The sequence below is a fragment of the Mandrillus leucophaeus genome, unplaced genomic scaffold (assembly GCF_000951045.1).
Source record: "Mandrillus leucophaeus isolate KB7577 unplaced genomic scaffold, Mleu.le_1.0 Scaffold688, whole genome shotgun sequence".
NCBI lineage: Eukaryota > Metazoa > Chordata > Mammalia > Primates > Cercopithecidae > Mandrillus > Mandrillus leucophaeus.
Window position 1 is genome coordinate 1237615 of NW_012107452.1, and position 19725 is coordinate 1257339.

The 19725-nt window shown below is 37.4% G+C and overlaps 1 protein-coding gene across 5 annotated transcripts in view; it reads right to left on the reverse strand.

Moving 5' to 3' along the window:
- Positions 1-19725, reverse strand: part of RAPGEF6 (Rap guanine nucleotide exchange factor (GEF) 6) — a 219391-nt gene that overhangs the window by 61577 nt on the left and 138089 nt on the right. For all 5 annotated transcript variants that reach the window (XM_012002443.1, XM_012002445.1, XM_012002442.1 and 2 more), the window contains exons 12-15: positions 15231-15395; positions 11110-11217; positions 8473-8676; positions 5418-5526 (exon numbers count right to left, since the gene is read on the reverse strand). In XM_012002443.1, coding sequence (XP_011857833.1) covers positions 5418-5526; positions 8473-8676; positions 11110-11217; positions 15231-15395 — 586 coding nt within the window. The remainder of the gene's footprint in view (positions 1-5417; positions 5527-8472; positions 8677-11109; positions 11218-15230; positions 15396-19725) is intronic.

Below are 19725 nucleotides of genomic sequence, written 5' to 3' on the forward strand. Positions count from 1 at the left end.
ACAGGTGCCCGCTACCACGCCCAGCTAATTTTTGTATTTTTAGTAAAGACAGGGTTAGCCAGGATGGTCTTGATCTCTTGACCTCGTGATCTGCCCGCCTGGGCCTCCCAAAGTGCTGGGATTACAGGCGTGGGCCACTGCACCCGGCCAAGACACTCCTATACACTGATGAATGAAGCATAGATTGTAATAAAACTTTCAGAAAGTAAAACCCTGTAGTGTCTGTCAAAAGTAATTCCACTTTGAGAAATTTATCATATAGATGGATTATATGAGCATAAAAGTACAAAGAATTTTTATTATATCTCTGTTAATAGCAAAAGCTATAAACAATCTAAAATATCTAGCAATATGACATTAACTCAACAGATTATGGTGATAATAGAATTCTATGTAATAATAAAAATTATATAACAAGTAGGTCTGTATGAACCAATGTGAAATGGCACAGAATATTGTACACAGTATGGTTCCACTGTATATCTATTTTTAGTATTTTAGTTTTCAAAATACATGCACGTATTACTTTTATTAAAACTTAAAAAGACAAGTTATCTGAGAAATGGGATTTTGGGATTTAGAGCCAGAGTCTTACTCTGTTGCCCAGGCTGGAATACAGGGACACAATCACAGCTCATTATAGTCTTGAATTCCTGGGCTCAAGTGATCTTCCTGCCTCAGCCTCCCAAGTAGCTGGGACTACAGGTGCACGCTACCATGCCCAGCTAAATTTTAGTGTTGTGCAGAGACCAGGTCTCACTATGTTGCCCAGGCTGGTCTAGGAACTCCTAGCCTCAAGTGATCCTCCCGCCTCAGCCTCCTAAAGTGCTAGAATTATAGGCATGAGCCACCATGCTTGGGTAGAAGTGGGATTTTTATTTTATTATTTTTTTTTGAGACAGAGTCTCGCTCTGTCACCAGGCTGGAGTGCAGTGGCGCGATCTCGGCTCACTGCAAGCTCCGCCTCCTGGGTTCACATCATTCTCCTGCCTCAGCCTCCTGAGTAGCTGGTACTACAGGCGCCCACCACCACGCCCGGCTAATTTTTTGTATTTTTTAGTAGAGACGGGGTTTCAGCGTGTTAGCCAGGATGGTCTCGATCTCCTGACCTTGTGATCCGCCCGCCTTGGCCTCCCAAAGTGCTGGGATTACAGGCATGAGCCACCGCACCCGGCCTAGAAGTGGGATTTTTAACGATATTAGAAAGCTGAGGAAGCCAAGAGGAATAGATTAATTAAAATTCCAGAATAGGAAGAGAGTAAACTGAGATTGCCAGCAGTTTTCTTCTCTGGGTGTATTTGCTTAATCTAAACATGAGGTGTGGGTCAGGTAGAGGAACTCTTCGAGGAGAAAGAGAACTTCAGATGGCTGTGAGTGCTTGCATGGAAACTAGAATACAATGAAGCCTAAAAGCAGTGCCACTTTTCTCGACAGGACAACTGCTATTAGTAGGAGTTCCCTTTTCTCACTCCTTAAGCCAGGCCTCTCCTGAGTACTGTACCACAGTAGTCACATCCAGGTTTCAGGTTGCCTTGAGTCCAACCTAGGGCATACTAGAACTAAAATAATAGTGAATTCATTGCTGGTGGCGGTACTTTGAATTACGGTATTCTTTTGTGAATTGCCTGTTGCTATTTGCTGTTCAGAGTTCTCAAATAAGTGGGTCACGATTCTGTCCAGGTTTACTACTAAGCTCAGTGGGAGATGAAGGGTGGTGTGTGTTTACTCCATCTTATCTGGAAATGGAACACTTAATTTGATTTTTATCTTCATGGACATAAGATAACAAACTTACAATCTTTGTCTGATATTCTGAAGCACCTGTGCTTCTGTTTCTGTTGGTTCTGGTTCATACTGACTTTTAAGAGTACCTCATAATCTTTGCTTGACTCTGTTTTTAAAAAAACTATTTTTAGAAATAACAAGTTGCTGTTAGTATCCTCTAAAGAAGATATTTATTTTCTTTTGTCAGGCACCTGTAATCTAAATCCAGGGCCAAAACTATAAGTTTTCCTGGGTCACCTAGATGGTCAGTTAGGTACAGTGCACATCCACTTCAGACAGAGCTTTTCAAAGTCTCAATCCTAACGAAGGTTGTAATGCTATAGTTTTGGGCACTGAACTACAAACCTGTAAGTTTATCAAGGAGCTCCTCTCAGTTGTATTCTATGGATGGGAAAATGGCCCTGGAAAAAAAGACGTCACTTTGGGATATGGTCTCAGGAGTGGGAAAAGGCTTTGACACATCCAGAGTTTTTCACTATCTTTTTGGATTGTTATGTTTGTTTATAGTTTTTCATATTTAGTCTAGCTCTTTTAAGTTGTCTTCAGTCAATACTGGAAGTAGAAAGTTGACACAAGTTTTGTTTAACACATTTTCCTCAGCTCATAGTAAGGCCTTTGAAATATGAGTCACACCTTTCTTTTACTCTGGGATATTCTCCGCTATTATTTCCTACATATCTTCTTCCTCACATTTTCTTTTGGATATCCTGGAATAGAGCTTAATTTTACTTTGTCTTTTTGTTCCACAGTCTGGGAGATTTTTCTCAACTTTATTATCTATTCTTTCAAATGAATGTTTTTGTCTGTAAGTTATTTCTTTCTCAATGATTGTTGTTTATTCTTTCCTAATATCCTGTTCTTGTTTCAACGGATAAATTTTTTTTTTTTTTTTTTTTGAGACGGAGTCTCGCTCTGTCCCCCAGGCTGGAGTGCAGCGGCGCAATCTCAGCTCACTGCAAGCTCTGCCTCTCAAGGGATAAATTTTTAAATTGCTCTGTGCAGCGTTCTAGAAATGTTTTTCTTCTCTTCTTTAAATATTTTCTCCAGAATGTGTAAGATCACTCATTAGGTCTCTACCACACCCTCTCAATGATCCTGATTCTCCTTATGCTTGGTGATCCCTGAACGTCGGCTTTAAGTAATATAAAAGGACCAAGAAATGTTTGCTCTGGTATTGTGTCTGGAGTTGGTTCCTTCCGGTGGGTTCTTGGTTTGCTGACTTCCAAGAATGAAGTCGGGGACCTTCATGGTGACTGTTACAGCTCTTAAAGATGGTGTGTCTGAGGTTTGTTCCTTCAGATGTGTCCAGAGTGTCTTCCTTCTGGTGGGTTCGTGGTCTCGCTGACTTCAAGAATGAAGCCGTGGACCTTTGTGGCCAGTGTTACAGCTCTTAAAGGTGGTGCAGACCCAAAGAGTGAGCAGCAGCAAGATTTATTGTGAAGAGCAAAAGAACAAAGCTTCCACAACATGGAAGGGGACCCGCAGGTTGGCCCTGCAGGCTGGGGTGGCCCGCTTTTATTCCCTTATTTGTCCCTGCCTACGTCCTGCTGATTGGTCCATTTTACAGAGTGCCGATTGGTCCATTTTACAGAGTGCTGACTGGTGCATTTACAATCCTTTAGCTAGACACAAAGCACCGATTGGTGCATTTTTACAGAGTGCTGATTGTGCATTTACAATCCTTTAGCTAGACACAGAGCACTGACTGGTGCGTTTTTACAGAGTGCTGATTGGTGCATTTACAATCTGTAGCTAGACAGAAAAGTTCTTCAAGTCCCCACTTGACCCAGGAAGTCTAGCTGGCTTCACCTCTCAGTATCACTGAACAAATGTCTTCTGGTCACAGCTTTCCTTTTTGTAGCTCTCCAGACTGCAAGTTTGATACAGGATGACCTAACTGCTCAACTCTATTTCATGGAATGCCAGAGTTATTAGGGATTTATTATGGGCATCCCCACATCTAGAGTAAAATGCTCCATTTCTACAAATATTTTACAAATATTCTGTTGTAATTTAATAGATAAATTAAAATTCCAGAATAGAAAGAGAGTAAACTGAGATTGCCAGCTGTTTTCTTCTCTGGGTGCATTTGCTAAATCTAAACACGAGGTGTTTAGCTTTCTCCTTGGTGTTTTGCTTTCCACCTAGGGTAAGGAAGAAAGAGCTGACTGCTATGTTCCCCCTTTGTGGCACCATGTAACTTCTATCCTCTGCCATATCCAACCTAGGGTTCTGTTGGCCAACTGCTTTCCCACTACTCAAAGGGTTCTGAGGGTATGGCTTCTGTCTTTTGCATCCTTCAGATCTACTTTTTCTGTATCCCAGAGTTCATGGGGGTTCACACTATCTCTGTATTTTTATTATTTTTATTCAGAATATTTAATACCAGTTAGTAATCTTTATGTGACTGGTACAAAAGGTTTAAACGTATTCGATGGTTAGAAGAAACCTAGGAAACAGTGCTAGAGAAATTGAAGCTTGGAAAGACTAAATAATTTGCTCAAAGAGAGCAAGTCCTGCTTTCATATTTTTCGAAACTGGAAATCTCTTTCGTTTAACCTAAAAGTTGGCATTTCTAGATACTAGTACAAACTCCAGGAAATCAAAAAATTCTGAGGGCTTACTTACTTATTCTATGCTAAAGTAACATAATACTAAATTGCCAACTGACAGTTATATACCAGATTTAACATGATGTAATTCAGTCAAAGGGACTCAAAAAGAGGAAAAAAACCCGTTTCATTTTTCATTATGATTAAGCACAATATAAAAAAGCCAAAGTGAAAAAAGTAAAACTCACACTTTCTTTCCATAGGCATAACTTTTAAAGCCAACTCTTACTTCTCGAATTGTAACCTAAACAACCTAGAGAGATTGTTTTCCTCCCTACTTCATAAGGACTCTTAAATTTTCTTTGATATTTCAATTGCTATATGATTTTACTGTTACTATTTTCAGAATTTCTGCAAAACTCCTAAAGTGTCTAAGGCAATCAAATGACAGTATATCTTTCCTACACGTTTAAAAAAACAACAGTAGATTTGGTTAAAAGTATGAGCTTAGTCACTGATTTAAATATAAACGTGATAAAAACACAACAGAGGCACTGTAATCATTTTTCCACACAAAGGTAGAATATGCTTTTATTAGAAATCTGTAATTTACTGAGTACTCGAGTCAATGCTTTACTCAGTTTATTTCCATAAAACAGCTAATCTGGCATTCATATTACTTCAGAAGGCTAGCTTAAAGATTAGAAGTAGACTGATTTGCACACTAGCTGGGGGAAAACATGCCTGCTTATAACTCCTTAGTTTTATTCAGGTTATTCTACATTTCATTCAGTATCCCTCCAGCAGAGTATATAATATATGCTCAGTAGGAATTTCATAAATGACTAACTGTAGCTATACACCTATTTTAAAACTTACTTTTTATCAAAATAATTAAAAACATAATGAAAAATGAAAATTCTAGAATACACAACAGTTCAACACAAAAGATTCTGAAACTAGATTAAGAGCTTAGACAAAAACATGTATACATTTTACTATCTTTTTTTCCACTGCAATGACTTTTCTATTACCAAATTAAGAAGAAAGAGTTCAGGCAATTTTTACAACAAAACTCACCAAAAATGTTGGTCTTCACAGTAAGTGCAAGATGAGTATTATTCCTCAAAATTTCAAGGGCTTTCATAAATGTAATATTCTCAAAGTTTTGTCCGTTTACTTCCATAATCTCAAGAGAAAAGTATTTAAAAAATACCAATTAATACAGAACAGTATTAGTTACTCCTACAACCTTAAAAGTTTGTTAGTGAATAAATAAAATGAAACTTGAATAAAATGTACTCCTCTGTGAACAACAGTTATCTCTGTGAGAATTTGGACTACTGTATTTCTTTTTCTCTACATTGTTGTATTTTCCAAATTCTTTACTATAAGCATTTTTTAAAATTAATGCCCTCTGGGATCACACTGAGGAAATTTTAAAAATACCCACACCAGATGGTTTATGAAGGAAAAAAATTAATCATGGCAGATCAGCTCATAAAAATTATTGCCTGCAAATGTATATACAAATTTGTCAAATACTCTCAATGTAAATTTACTGCATTTCAAAGAGAGGTAATTCTTTTAAAAGGAGTACTCTAAATATATTTAATATGATTTTCTGCCACTGATTGAATCAGGCAGCCAAATAGCAAGAAGCACAACTGAAATGGGTTCTTCTTCCAGGTAAACACTGCTGACCCTTCACAACAGGGCTTCCCCAATTTGGCTGTACCTCAGAATCACAGAAGCAGTTTATTTTAAGAAGTACTGATTCTAAGGGAAAAGGATAAAAAAATTTAGCAAAAACTAGTCAAAAACTAGTCAGAACAGAGAGTAGATCTAGGGGATCAACATAAAAATTTCAAAAGAATAAGAAAAAGAGTGAAAAAAATATTAGGGAAAGGAAAAAAAAAATTCCATAGAAGTAAAATTCCCAGAGTTGAAAAAAGACTTGCATCTATGCACTAAAATGTCTTATCTAGTACCATGCAAAAATAATAAAAAGACATGTTTTTAAAAACATATCCCAATGAAATTTCTGTGTTCCAAGGAGAAAGAATAAAGTATCTATAAACATCATTGTGGGAAGATAACCCAAAGGTACCTACAAAAAACTCTTGCAAAGAGTTTGGACTTCTCTTGGGCAACGTTAAGTTGATGTGATAACTTTCTGTGACTTTAGTGTTCTGAGGGAAAAGTCACTGTTGGAAAAAGATGTTATACTCCATTGAACACAAGTATCTTCAGGAAGGCAAGAACATATAATACTATATCACCCATCTGTTCCTTAAAAAAGTACTAAAAGTACCACCAAAGATAACTGAAATGAATTGAAATAATGGAGATATACAGTGCAAATGAAATGGAAGTGATCAATGAAATCAGTTAAACAAGTGTAAATTTCTAAATGCTTGTTTAAAAGCTTATGAAACTTAATGCAAATGTCAAAAGCCTTCTTGAAACAGAAGATACATAATGTTAAAAAATAACAATAATAATGTAGATCTAAAATCTCAGATCATTTCAGCAGTAGTTGTGAAGATTGAAGGAAGAAGTAAAAGCATGATAAATTTCATTCTCAGGGACGATTTCACTAGTGCGCGTGCGCGCGTGTGTGTGTGTGTGTGAAGAATTAGATTATTAAATGTGTCTGTGATACAAATAACTGAACAACAAATATACTGACTCCAGGATCCTAGCTGTTAGACATTCCTAATGAGTAGTCTGGGGTAAGGCCCAGAAAACTCTACTGTGGAAGCTGTCCTGGGAATTGTATGCTGTTTAGCAGCATCCTCAGCCTCTGTCCACCAACATGCCAGTAGTAATCCCCAAGTCATAATAATAAAAAATATCTGCAGACATTGCCACTAGTTGAGAACCACTGTTCTAGGGTGTAGAACCTTTCATAATATGAATGAGCTCATAATTTAAAAAAAATTATAGCATGGCTCAGTTAAAATAAAGCCACATTCTAAGATGAAAGAATAAAATTTTAAATGGGGAAAAAGTAAGTTTCCTAAATGATTCTGATGATCAGGCAGATTTGGGAGACCACCCTTTGAAGTACATGAGAATCATCTAGAGCAGAGGTTCCCAACTGCCAGGACACAAACCCATGGCCTTTTAGGAACTGGGCCACACAGCAGGAGGTGAGCAGTGGGCCAGTGAGCATTACCACCTGAGCTCCGCCTCCTGTTGAATCAGCAGTGACATTAGATTCTCATAGGAGTGTGAACCCTGATGAGAACTGCAAATGCAAGGGATCTAGGGCACTCCTTATGAAAATTTAACGTCTGACTGCCTGATGACCTGAGGTGGATCAGTTTCATCCAAAAACCATCTCCATCCCCCTAGCTCCAACTCCCTGGTCCGTGGAAAAACTGTCTTCCACAAAACTGGTCCCTGGTGCCAAAAAGGTTGGGGACCACTGATCTAGAGAGTTTTGTTAAAAATACAGATGTTCAGACATCATTGCTTAAGAATGTGGTCAATATAATTAACAGGATTGAGAAAAGACTGGGAATTGCATTTTTTATGTAACAAAGTTGCCAGCAAGTCACATTTGGAATAGGCTGCTCTATACTTTCCTAATGCCTACACTAAAAAAATAAATCACCATCAAATTCCTAAGAGTGTCTTTTTTCCTAGTCCCCCATTTGGCTCACTTTGCTTATGGATATAGTTATGTTACCATATGAACATAATTTAATGATTACCATAACCTTCAGTAATCTGCAGCCACTTACATTTGAGAGTGCTATGAGGTAGAAGTCCTGTCTCCTTCAAAACTTGCAAGGGTGCTAATTCATATATTGATCGTTCTGGAGTATTCTCAAGTTGCCAGCTTACAATCCATGAAGGATAGGCAGGCCCATTCAAAGGAGGTCATGTTGATAGAGCTCAGTAGACCATGTTATTTCTGGTTACACTACACCAAATTTTCCATTAAAAGTAATAAATATATGACAAATACATTTTAAAAATAAACCATGTGCAGATACTACCTCTAAAAAAAGGCTCAGAAAAATATTTCCTTAAACTGATCATGCTTTCTGGAAGATGAGAACAAAAGCAGCAGGCACAATACTTTTAAGACGGCTTGAATATAAGTGGTTGGTTATCTACTTACCTGATCACCACGTTTCAGTCCTGAATCAGCAGCTTTGCTACCAGGTTCTACTCCTTCAACAAAAATACCAAATCCCTTCTCACTTCCTCCATTAAGGCTGAATTGTAGAGGGGACTCGCGGGAAGCCTTCTGCAGCACAACCTGTCTCCACTTAGCCTTTGCAGCACAGGCAATATTCAATAACCGGAGATGACCATTCATCTTCTGTAAAGCAGAAAAGGGTAAATGTATATAAATGTTTCTATTCCTACAGGTTTTTAAAAAGTCACCTAAAATTATTAGAATTAGAGTTATAAATATACATGTATAAGCTGAGGTAAACAAAACTGAAGAAGGGGGCACTCCCACTCCAAAGCACTCTCAACGAGATTTCTTAATATGATTATAAGACCTTTAAATTATCATAGGTTAAAAAAGATTTCCAAGCGATGTCTCAATTACAGAGAGATGACAAAAAATTACTTATAATTTCTTAAACTTTTCTTAATACACACTCTTCTCTCACCTTGCTTATCTCCTGGCTGTTATATAAAACCAGAATCTTTAAAACCTTTATTCAAAACCTTGAACGACTTGAACCACCTTTTCAAATACTGTCCAATGTTCAAAGAAACATTCAAGTTTTCACCTCGTCCAGAAAAGACTTCCTTCTTGTATTATTTTAGCTCTTCCTTAAACTCAGTAATAGTCTGACTTCCAGTTCTAATTCCAGTTTCAATTATCTCAAATAGTGTTAATATGTGCAAATCTCATGTCAATAACAAAAAGCTAAAGTTTTATTTTTTTTAAAGCAGTCACCAAGTCTTAATATTTGTTCTGATCCTACATTAATGCCTTTGAGTATAAAGTAGAATGCAATGAATACCTGATGGCTAACTGACTAGTGGAAAAAAAATCCCATAACTTTTTTTTCCACACTCTGATGTCCCTTGAATATTTACACAACCAACACAGGATGAGTCAAATGATAGTGGAGTGCCTCTATAACCCTTTAAACAAGTTCCCAGTGTTGTTCACTCTCCCCATTTTATATAGAGCACATGTGCTGCTGAGAAGTCAACAGGAACCATGGAGTAACAAAAGGGACCAGATTTGTCAATTTTTCCCACTTCATTCAACTCAATCCACTTATGCTCTGTAACTAATAATTACAGCTCTTGAGCATTTGCTATGTGACAGGTTTTGTGTACAGACTGTTATGCTTATCAGCTCATTATAATCCATACAACAATCTCAATGAACTAGGAACTACTATCTTTACAAATAACACAACTCAGGCATAAGATCAGGCAATCTGTCTGAGTTTACAACTCTAGCAAATGGTGGAGCTTGAACTGTACTCCTAAAACACTATGCTACATTACTACTTATTTCCTAAAATTTCAAGTTACTTGGAGCAGGTAACCAAGTCACAGCTCAAAGTTTTATATCTGACAGGGAGAATAAAATGAATTCATGAATAGCTACTGTGGACTTTGAGGGAATTATCTTAGGTGCTGTACATTTAGAAAAGGTGAATCCCATGTAGAAAAGAAACCTAGAAAGTCTTAATATAGATTTGATATTTAGGATATGCACTGGAAAATGAAACAGTTTCAACAGGCGAGGAAAAGAAAATTCTAGCATGGTCTGGATGCAGAACTGGAAAATAAAATAGTTTGATTTGGCTATAATCTAGGGTACACAGGAAAAAGGGCAAAAAGGTAGGCAAGGGACCTGAATATATGGGGGAGGAACTGCTTTGGTAGTAAGTATAGTTTACTGACAAAGAGAATAATAGTCATCACACGTGTGTTTTAAAAGCAATCTTTTGGCCACACAGAATGAACTAGAAGAGCAACTAGAACTAGGATCAGTTAGCAGGTTATTATAACAGATCAGATATAATGAAATAATTAAGCCCTAAACGAGGCAGTAAAAAAGAAATGGCTGAGAGAGACTATAAGAAAATATGTGAACATACAGGTATATGACTAAATCAGTGACCTAGGTGACTTTAGCAACTGACTGGAAATCCTGGCCAGGGAATTCAAGAGAGTGAGGGTACACATATAACACCAGGTTTATAAGCCTGAGTGACTAAGAGATAAGAATGTCATTAGTCTTAACACAGAAATGGAAGAGTAGGGCCGAGCACGGTGGCTCACGCCTGTAATCTCAGCACTCTGGAAGGCTGAGGCAGGCAGATCACGAGGTCAGGAGTTCAAGACCAGCCTGGGCAATATGGTGAAACCCTGTCTCTGCTAAAAATACAAAAACTAGCTGGGCGTGGTGGCACGCGCCTGAAGTCCCATCTACTCAGGAGGCTGAGGCAGGAGAATTGCTTGAACCCAGAAGACGGATATTGCAGTGAGCCAAGACTGTGCCACTGCACTCCAGCCTGGGCAACAGAGCGAGACTCCGTCTCAAAAAAAAAAAAAAAAAAAAAGAGATGGAAGAGTCAGGAAGGAGTGTAAATGTTGTTTTAATTGGGGTGGCAAAGAATAAATGAACAAAAGTCTAAAATATAGATTTGGAAGTTCTAAGAATGGACATTTAAGACAAAGGAGATGAAAGCTACTGCTGTTCTGAGTTTGCTGGTGTTGGGGGTGGGGAAACCACGACACTCTGAAGAATATAAATTATTTTTAGCCTTACTGTATCTTCCAGATTTTTTTCAAATTCCTCTAGAAATCGAGTCATAGCAGGGTCACCTTCAAAATCATTAAAATGATTATTTACCCATAATAATACAATCCGTGTCACCTGTGGAAACATAAATAGGCAGCATACGGTTATAAGAGGCATTCCTTCTGCAAAACTAGATTCTAAAAGCATGTCTAAAACTCATGAAGAACTGACAACCCTCTTGATTCCTCCCTTTGTAAAAAAGGCTCATTCTAATAGAAAGGCATGGCTTAGTTTGAGCTTTTGCTTCCCTGTGTACAGAAGTAACAGAGCCAGGATTCTGTCCACTCAGTGAGAAGACACAAGCCTGTTTGTTAAGATAAAAGAAGTACACAGAATATCTATTTCAGGTAGCACCTTAAAATGCAAACTTCATGTCATAAAGCAGGCAATCCTATCAATCAAAAATCCCTATTAAAAGCGTTTCCATGGTCAAGAACATGTTTAACCAAAATTGTAACAAAAACAAAACTGAGTCTTGTGCAGTGGCTCACATCTGCAATCCCAGCAACTCAGGTGGCTGAAGCAAGGAGGATCCCTTGAGTCCAGGAGTTTGAGACCAGCCTGGGCATAGCAAAACCCTGTCTCTATAAAAATTAAAAAACAAAACAAAAACTCTTACAAATCTGAAACTTCTTTCATTATAAACACTGTAAATTTTCAAACTGCAGAATTGTTTACTTTGCTCAAGAAAAGTTAAAAATTAAGCTGATTTGAATAATGTGCCTAACAATGTAAGGAATGAGCCATATTTTTTTAATCTGTGGTAGAATCCACATAAAATTCACTATTTTAATGATTTTAAAGTTCATAATCCAGTGGCATTTAGTACCTTAACAATATTGTGCAACCATCACCATTGTCTAGTTCTGAGTTCTGGAACATTTTCATCACTCCAAAAGAAAACCTCAAACTCATTAAGCATTCGCTTACCATTCTGCCCTCTCTCCAGCCCCTGGCAGCTACTAGTCTGCTTTTCTGTCTATTTGTCTATCCTGGCTATTCCACATAAATAGAATCATACAATACCTAGTCTTTTGTGACTGGCTTCTTTTACTTAACTTAATGTTTTCAAGGTTCATCATGGTATAGTAAAGTATTAGTACTTCTTTTCTTCTTATGGCTGAATAATATTTTATTGTATGGCTATACCACATTTTGTTTATCCGCGATGGGCATTTGGGTCATTTGGCTATTGTCAATAGTGCTGCTACAAATATTTATGTGCAAGTTTTCATTTGCACACGTGTTTTTCATTCTTTGGGTATATACCTAGGATTAGAATTGCTGGGCTATATGGTAACTCTATGTTTAACTTTTTGAAGAACTGCTCAAACTGTTTTTCCGCAGAGGTAATACCATTTTACATTCCTATCATCAATGTGTGTAGGGTGGGGGTGGGGAGGCGGGTTCAATGTCTCCATACCGTAGGCAACGTCTGTTACTTTTTCTTTCTTCCCCCTTTTTAAAAGCCATCCTAGTGGGTGTAAAGTGGTATCTCATTGAGGTTATGACTGCATTTCTCTATGATTAATGATGTTGAATCAAGATGAATTCAAGACTTAAATGTTAGACCTAAAACCATAAAAACCCTACAAGAAAAACTAGGCAATACCATTCAGGACACAGGCATGGGCAAGGACTTCATGTCTAAAACACCAAAAGCAATGGCAAACAAAAGTCAAAATTGACAAATGGGATCTAATTAAACTAAAGAGCTTCTGCATAGCAAAAGAAACTACCATCAGAGTGAACAGGCAACCTACAGAATGGGAGAACATTTTTGCAATCTACTCATCTGACAAAGGGCTAATATCCAGATCCTACAAAGAACTCAAACAAATTTACAAGAAAAAAACAAACAACCCCATCAAAAAGTGGGCAAAGGATATGAACAGACACTTCTCAAAAGAAGACATTTATGCAGCCAACAGACACATGAAAAAATGTTCATCATCACTAGCCATAGAGAAATGCAAATCAAAACCACAATGAGATAACATCTCACACCAGTTAGAATGGCGATCATTAAAAAGTCAGGAAACAACAGGTGCCAGAGCGGATGTGGAGAAATAGGAACACTTTTACACTGTTGGTGGGACTGTAAACTAGTTCAACCATTGTGGAAGACAGTGTGGCGACTCCTCAAGGATCTAGAACTAGAAATACCATTTGACCCAGCCATCCCATTACTGGATATATACCCAAAGGATTATAAATCATGCTGCTATAAAGACACATACACACGTATATTTATTGCAGCATTATTCACAATAGCAAAGACTTGGAATCAACCCAAATGTCCATCAATGATAGACTGGATTAAGAAAATGTGGCACATATACACCATGGAATACTATGCAGCCATAAAAAAGGATGAGTTCATGTCCTTTGTAGGGACATGGATGCAGCTGGAAACCATCATTCTCAGCAAACTATTGCAAGAACAGAAAACCAAACGCCGCATGTTCTCACTCATTGGTGAGAACTGAACAATGAGATCACTTGGACACAGGAAGGGGAACATCACACACCGGGGCCTGTTTTGGGGTGGGAGGAGTGGGGAAGGATAGCATTAGGAGATATACCTAATGTAAACGACAAGTTAATGGGTGCAGCACACCAACATGGCACATGTATACATATGTAACAAACCTGCACGTTGTGTACATGTACCCTAGAACTTAATAGTATAAAAAAAAAAAAAAAAAAAAACAGAAGAAACCAAAAAGAACAAGACTAACAGATATGACTACATTAATATGTGAAACTTGTTTCTGGTAAGTGATAACATAAACAAACAAACAAAAAAAAGATATTGAACATCTTTGTCATGTGCCTGTTGGCCATTTACATATCTTCTTTGGAGAAATGTCTATGCAAGTCCTTGGTCCATGTTTAAACTGCGCTATCTTTTCGTTGTTGAGTTGTAAAATATCTTGGATATTAAACCTTTATCAGACATATAATTTTCTCTTATTCTGTGCAATGTCTTATCTTTCTTGACAGTGTCCTTTGATGCAAAAATAATTTTAATTTTGATGAGGTCCAATTATCTATTTTTTTCTTTTGTTGCTTGTGCTTGGGTGTCGTGTTTTCATATTTGAGAAACCATCGCCAAATCCAAGGCCATGATAATCTACCCGTATCTTCTCTTTTAAGGCATTATAGTTTTAGCTCTTCTGTCTCTGATCCACTTTGAGTACATTTTTGTTTACAGTATAAGGTAACAATCCATTTTCATTCTTTTGCACATGGATAATTATTACTAAATCATATTTTTGTTCATTCCCAAAGCACATCTTTATTTTTTTGGCAACTAAAGTAAATATATTTAATTCTAAGAAAACATGTGAGAGGTGTACAAGCCTGTAGTTTTAGATGTTAGTCTCCTACATAATTCTGCAGTCTACGTGCAACCAGTTTATTTCCTTTAAAATATAATTCGAAAAGACACACCAGGCAATTACGATCCTACTTTTATTTTCTTGAAACAACTTATTCCTTACCAATTTGTGGAGGTATCACTAGTCTTTTCATTAAATGTACAAACATATCCCATGAAGATAATTTAAAATAATGAACAATAATACAAAAAAATTCAAAAGGTAGATTTTAATAAGTCACAGGATATATTAAGGTTTGATAAATTGTTTTCAAATGATTATAAATTAACTCAAGAAAATAAATATATTCCAATTTTGAAACTTAAAAGCAATCTGCCCTCTTGAAAAAATATATTTGATGAATATTCTTTTTAAAATATTAAATCCGTTTTAAAATGTTTTATTGATCTCCAGAAACAATCAAATATTTCGGTAAAATTCTAAAATATTCTCATGTAACTATTATGTTTCCCGAACTTATAGCTATACCAGAGCTTTATTTCACTTTTTGCCTTTTAAGGCTCTCATCCACTTTTAACATGCTATTCTGTCATAAAAGTAAACAGAGAATGTCTTTCAGATTCACTAATTTTTTTAGGTGTGCTGAATCTTAATATCATAATAAACATGTAATCTATCAACTATAAAAATTTCATGAATAAAATTTTGGGTTAAAATCACTTTCATTCCCTTTATAAAACCAACCTTATCTCTTAAGCTGTCGATCTTAAACCATTCCAATAGTTTGATCCCAACATCCAAAGGACTTTCAAGAAATGTCCTATAAGTTAATAGAAAATCTTCTATATAAGTTGGATCCACGATAGAATGTTCTTCTATTAAATGCATTATGAGACGCTCAGGTGTTGCCTAAAAATCCAAGGATAGGAAGGATTAGAAAATAAATGACCCAACAACCAAAGAACTACTGTTGATTACTCCCCTTTGTAGCTACTTGATTAGACAAATCATCAAAGTAGAGTTTCGCCCTTAAATCCTTAGCGCTGGGAGAATTGGAATCCAAACTTAATTGTAATCCACCAGCATCCAGAGGCTGAGAGACAGAAAAGGCAGAGAAATAGATAGCCAACAGCACTCACTCAGCTGAAGCTGCTTTCACTGGCATTTCATCATAGCAGGACCTCTGAACTTCACTAACTTAGCTCTGGTGTGGGCTGTTATTGCCACTTCTCCTACAACCAGGGCATGCACTTACTGTCTCAAGGCAACAAAAGAGGTGAAAGTTAAACTAAAGAAAGAAAGAAAAAAGAAGGAATGAAAGGGAAGAAAGAAAAAAAGAAAAAAGAAAGCTTTTCTCCAAATTTAATCCACCTCAAAAATCTTTTCTGACCAGGCTGTAGGAAGAACACACCAGTTCAAGAGATCCTGTATTATTATTATTGGTACTTCCCAGAATAAATGTTTCCTTTTCTACAGTTCCTCTTATACAGTTTCCTCTCCATGCTAGGTCACCATATTGAGAGGAACCAGAAGTTCTACTGACAGTTTTGAAATTAATTCAGAGTTTTAAATGCTTATTTCCAACCTTATACAAGAATATAAACAGGCCAGGAGCAGTGTGGCTGATGCCTGTAATCCTAGCACTTTGGGAGGCAGAGGCAGGTGGATAACCTGAGATCCAGAGTTCAAGACCAGCCTGGCCAACCTGGTGAAACCCCGTCTCTACTGAAAATACAAAAATTGGCTGGGTGTGGTAGCAGGCACCTGTAATCCCAGCTACTCAGGAGGGTGAGGCAGGAGAACTGCTTGAACCCGGGAGGTGGAGGTTGCAGCGAGCTGAGATCATGCCATTGCACTCCAGCTTGGGCCACAAGAGCGAGACTTTGTCTCAAAAAGAAAGAATATAAACCAACATTTCCATACTGCTCTTCTTTGAGCTTCTGAACTAATGTTTACTACCCTTTGTTGTTTTTTCAAAGGTTGGCACAAGAACAAATACAGAAACAAGATGTTAAGCCTGATATAAAAACCATTACCCATAACACCCAACCTTCAATTTGTTGCATTCATCCATTAGAATAACTGTATGGTAAACATACATTAATACTAACAATGTTCTTTATGTAAGAATTTATTAAAAATAAAACGGTACCTTATTAAAGGTACTTTATTTATTAAAAGGTAGTTTATTTTTATTTATTTATTTTTGAGACATTGTCTGGCTCTGTCGCCCAGGCTGGAGTGCAGCTGCGTGATCTCAGCTCACTGCAACCTCCGCCTTCTGGGTTCAAGCAATTCTCCTGCCTCAGCCTCCTGAGTAGCTGTGATGACAGGCGTGCACCACCACGCCCGGCTAATTTTTGTATTTTTAGTAGAGACAGGGTTTCACCATGTTGGTCAGGCTGGTCTCGAACTCCTGACCTCGTGATCCACCCGCCACGGCCTCCCAAAGTGCTGGGATTACAGGCGTAAGCCACTGTGCCTGCCCCTATTTTATTTATTAAAAATAAGGTATGAAAACTGTTTCTCTAGAAGGAAGTCAGAAACAACCTCCTTAAGTAATAAGAAAATCATAGGTCATTCCTATTCTCCTATCCTCTAAAACATCCTAAGACTAAGAGTACCAAATTGTTTTATTATTCAGGCCAATCCTGGTTTAGGGTCACTTAATTCCATTTCCTAGAATACCTGAGTGAGAGATGGAAACTGATCAACATGTTAGAGAGGCCATTATTCTGAAGGCAAAATCACAGAGGCAGGGTCCCTATAGAGACTAGGTCACACATTCTAAATTTTATTTAAAGATGAGCCCTTATCTCTTTAGACTAAAATCTATCTTACCTCAAAATGCCCTTGATCCCAGCCATACAAATTTCCTGCTTTTTCTTAAATATATTATGCAGTTTTATACAGCACATGCATATTTCTCTGTCTGGGCCACCCTTCCACCCTATATCTGCTCCTTGCTATTTCTTCTAGCCTAATTTAGATCCCTCTTTTTATGTCTCTCTTGCTCTTCCATCTTGAGATTTATCAAGTTATGCTGAAACTATCGCCTGTCTTTCTCAAAAGACTGTGAGTTCACTGATGGCAGAATCTAAGTATATATTAGCATCTCCCAGATCTCACAAAGGGCCTGGCATAGAGTACCATAAAGTCGGTGTTGCTGAATAAATGAAGAAATGAACTGAATGAAGAAATGAATGAAATGAAAAGTAATAACTGCTTTCTGGGTGATTATGAGTAAACAGAAAGTCAAGGCCAAGTGCGATGGCTTACACCTGTAATGCCAGCACTTTGGGAGCCCACCTTGGCCTCCCAAAGTGCTGGGATTACATGTCTGAGGCACCATGCCTGGCCTTGACCTAAGGATCACTTGAGGTCAGGAGTTAGAGATCAGTCTGGCCAAAATGTCAAAACCCCACCTCTACTAAAAATACAAAAACAAACAAACAAACAAAAACAGCTGTGAGTGATGGCATGCGCCTGTGGTCACAGCTACCTGGGAGACTGAGGCACAAGAGTTGCCTGAACCTGAGAGGCAAAGGTTGCAGTGAGCCAAGATCGTGCCACTGCACTCCAGCCTGGGTGACAGAGCAAGACTTTGTCTCAAAAAACAACAACAACCAAAAAAAAACCAAAAAAAAAAAAAAAACCCCAAATTATCAATCCTTCTATGAGCAAAAGATGGTTATGATTTACAATTAAATCTGAATGTGAAGATTGTGGTACAGTAAAAATAATACATTTTCAATATTTCTGTCACAAAAGCAACCCATCATCATGCAATCAGAATCTGGAAACATTTATTTTAAGGTGTATATAAACTCATGGCAAATTTATGTTCAAGTATTTTCAATGTTCTGAACTTTCATTTAAAGAAATCAACACAGTGTTCAAAATCTATTGTAAAATATATTAGAAGGTAGGATGCTGGGAGACAGGGTGCACAGAGGTAGCAAGCAGAAGAGATGGCTGGTGTTGTTATACTGGCATGGTAGAAACTGCTTACAATGAGCAAATAATACACAGGGTATAACAAGAGGCACTGCTGGAGAAGGTATTTACAAATATAGAAGGGAAAAGACTAGGAAAAACTGTGGTGCTGGTACTGGAACTGGAATTACAGGTAGTAGTGGAATTGTAACTCATGGTTGTTTAATATATATATAAAATTATAGATGTGTATGTGTTTATAACAAATACATACATATATTTCCTAGCTCTGATGAAAGACTCTAATAAAAGCAATGACACTTCAGTAGCAATGAATACAGTGAATGCCCAGATCTTGGTTTATAAATACTACATTTGATTAGAAAGATCCAGGGTCTTCTTGAGACATGGCTAATTACAGAGCTGGTACAGTTAAGTTCACGATGAGCCTTATTATTTGCCAGATTATACAGACGTGCTCAAATGACAGGGATACGTCAAAAAATACAGGAGTCAGTTTAAGAGTCCCACTACCTAAAATCTGGGACAATTTGAGGATTAGAATAATAATGACGGTAACATAAGTTTATACCAATACAAATAAATTAATGAAGAATAGACAGTTCATTCCTACAATAAAATGAGTTAATGCACAAGAAATTATTTTTAAAATCACCATTTCAGACAAGAATAGTAATGGAAGTAAAAAGTGGTGAACAGAAGTTTGTACTCAGTGCATACTATACATAAGCTAAAAGTCTGAGGATAGTATTTTGATTCTGTCAGAACATCTCTCCACCAAATATTTATCAGTTACAAAGGGTAAAATGATGACTTCACACTGAAGAAACTGGGCAGACAGACACCAACTTGATCAGGTAATCATGGCTAACTTCACCATTGGTAGGACAACAGGTTGACATTGTGTGCCCTCTGAGTTTTGTGAACTCCTGCCAGGAAAGCACGACTTGAATCTATCTGGTCATGAGGAAATACTGGAAAGATCCAGGTGGAGGGTAATACTACAGGATGTAAGATCTGTATTCTTTAAAACTGCTAAGGATATTAACAACAGTGAAGGACTGAGGAACTTGTATAGACTGAAGTGACATGACAACTAAATGCAACTGTGTTCTTGGACAACATTCTAGACCAGAAATAAGTTATTATTGGGATAGCTGGTGAAAATCTAAATAGGGTTTCTAGACTGAGTCCGTTTTTTGTTAGTTTGCTTGTTTGTTTTTGAGACACAGTCTCCCTCTGTCACCCAGGCTGGAGTACAATGGTGTGATCTCGGCTCACT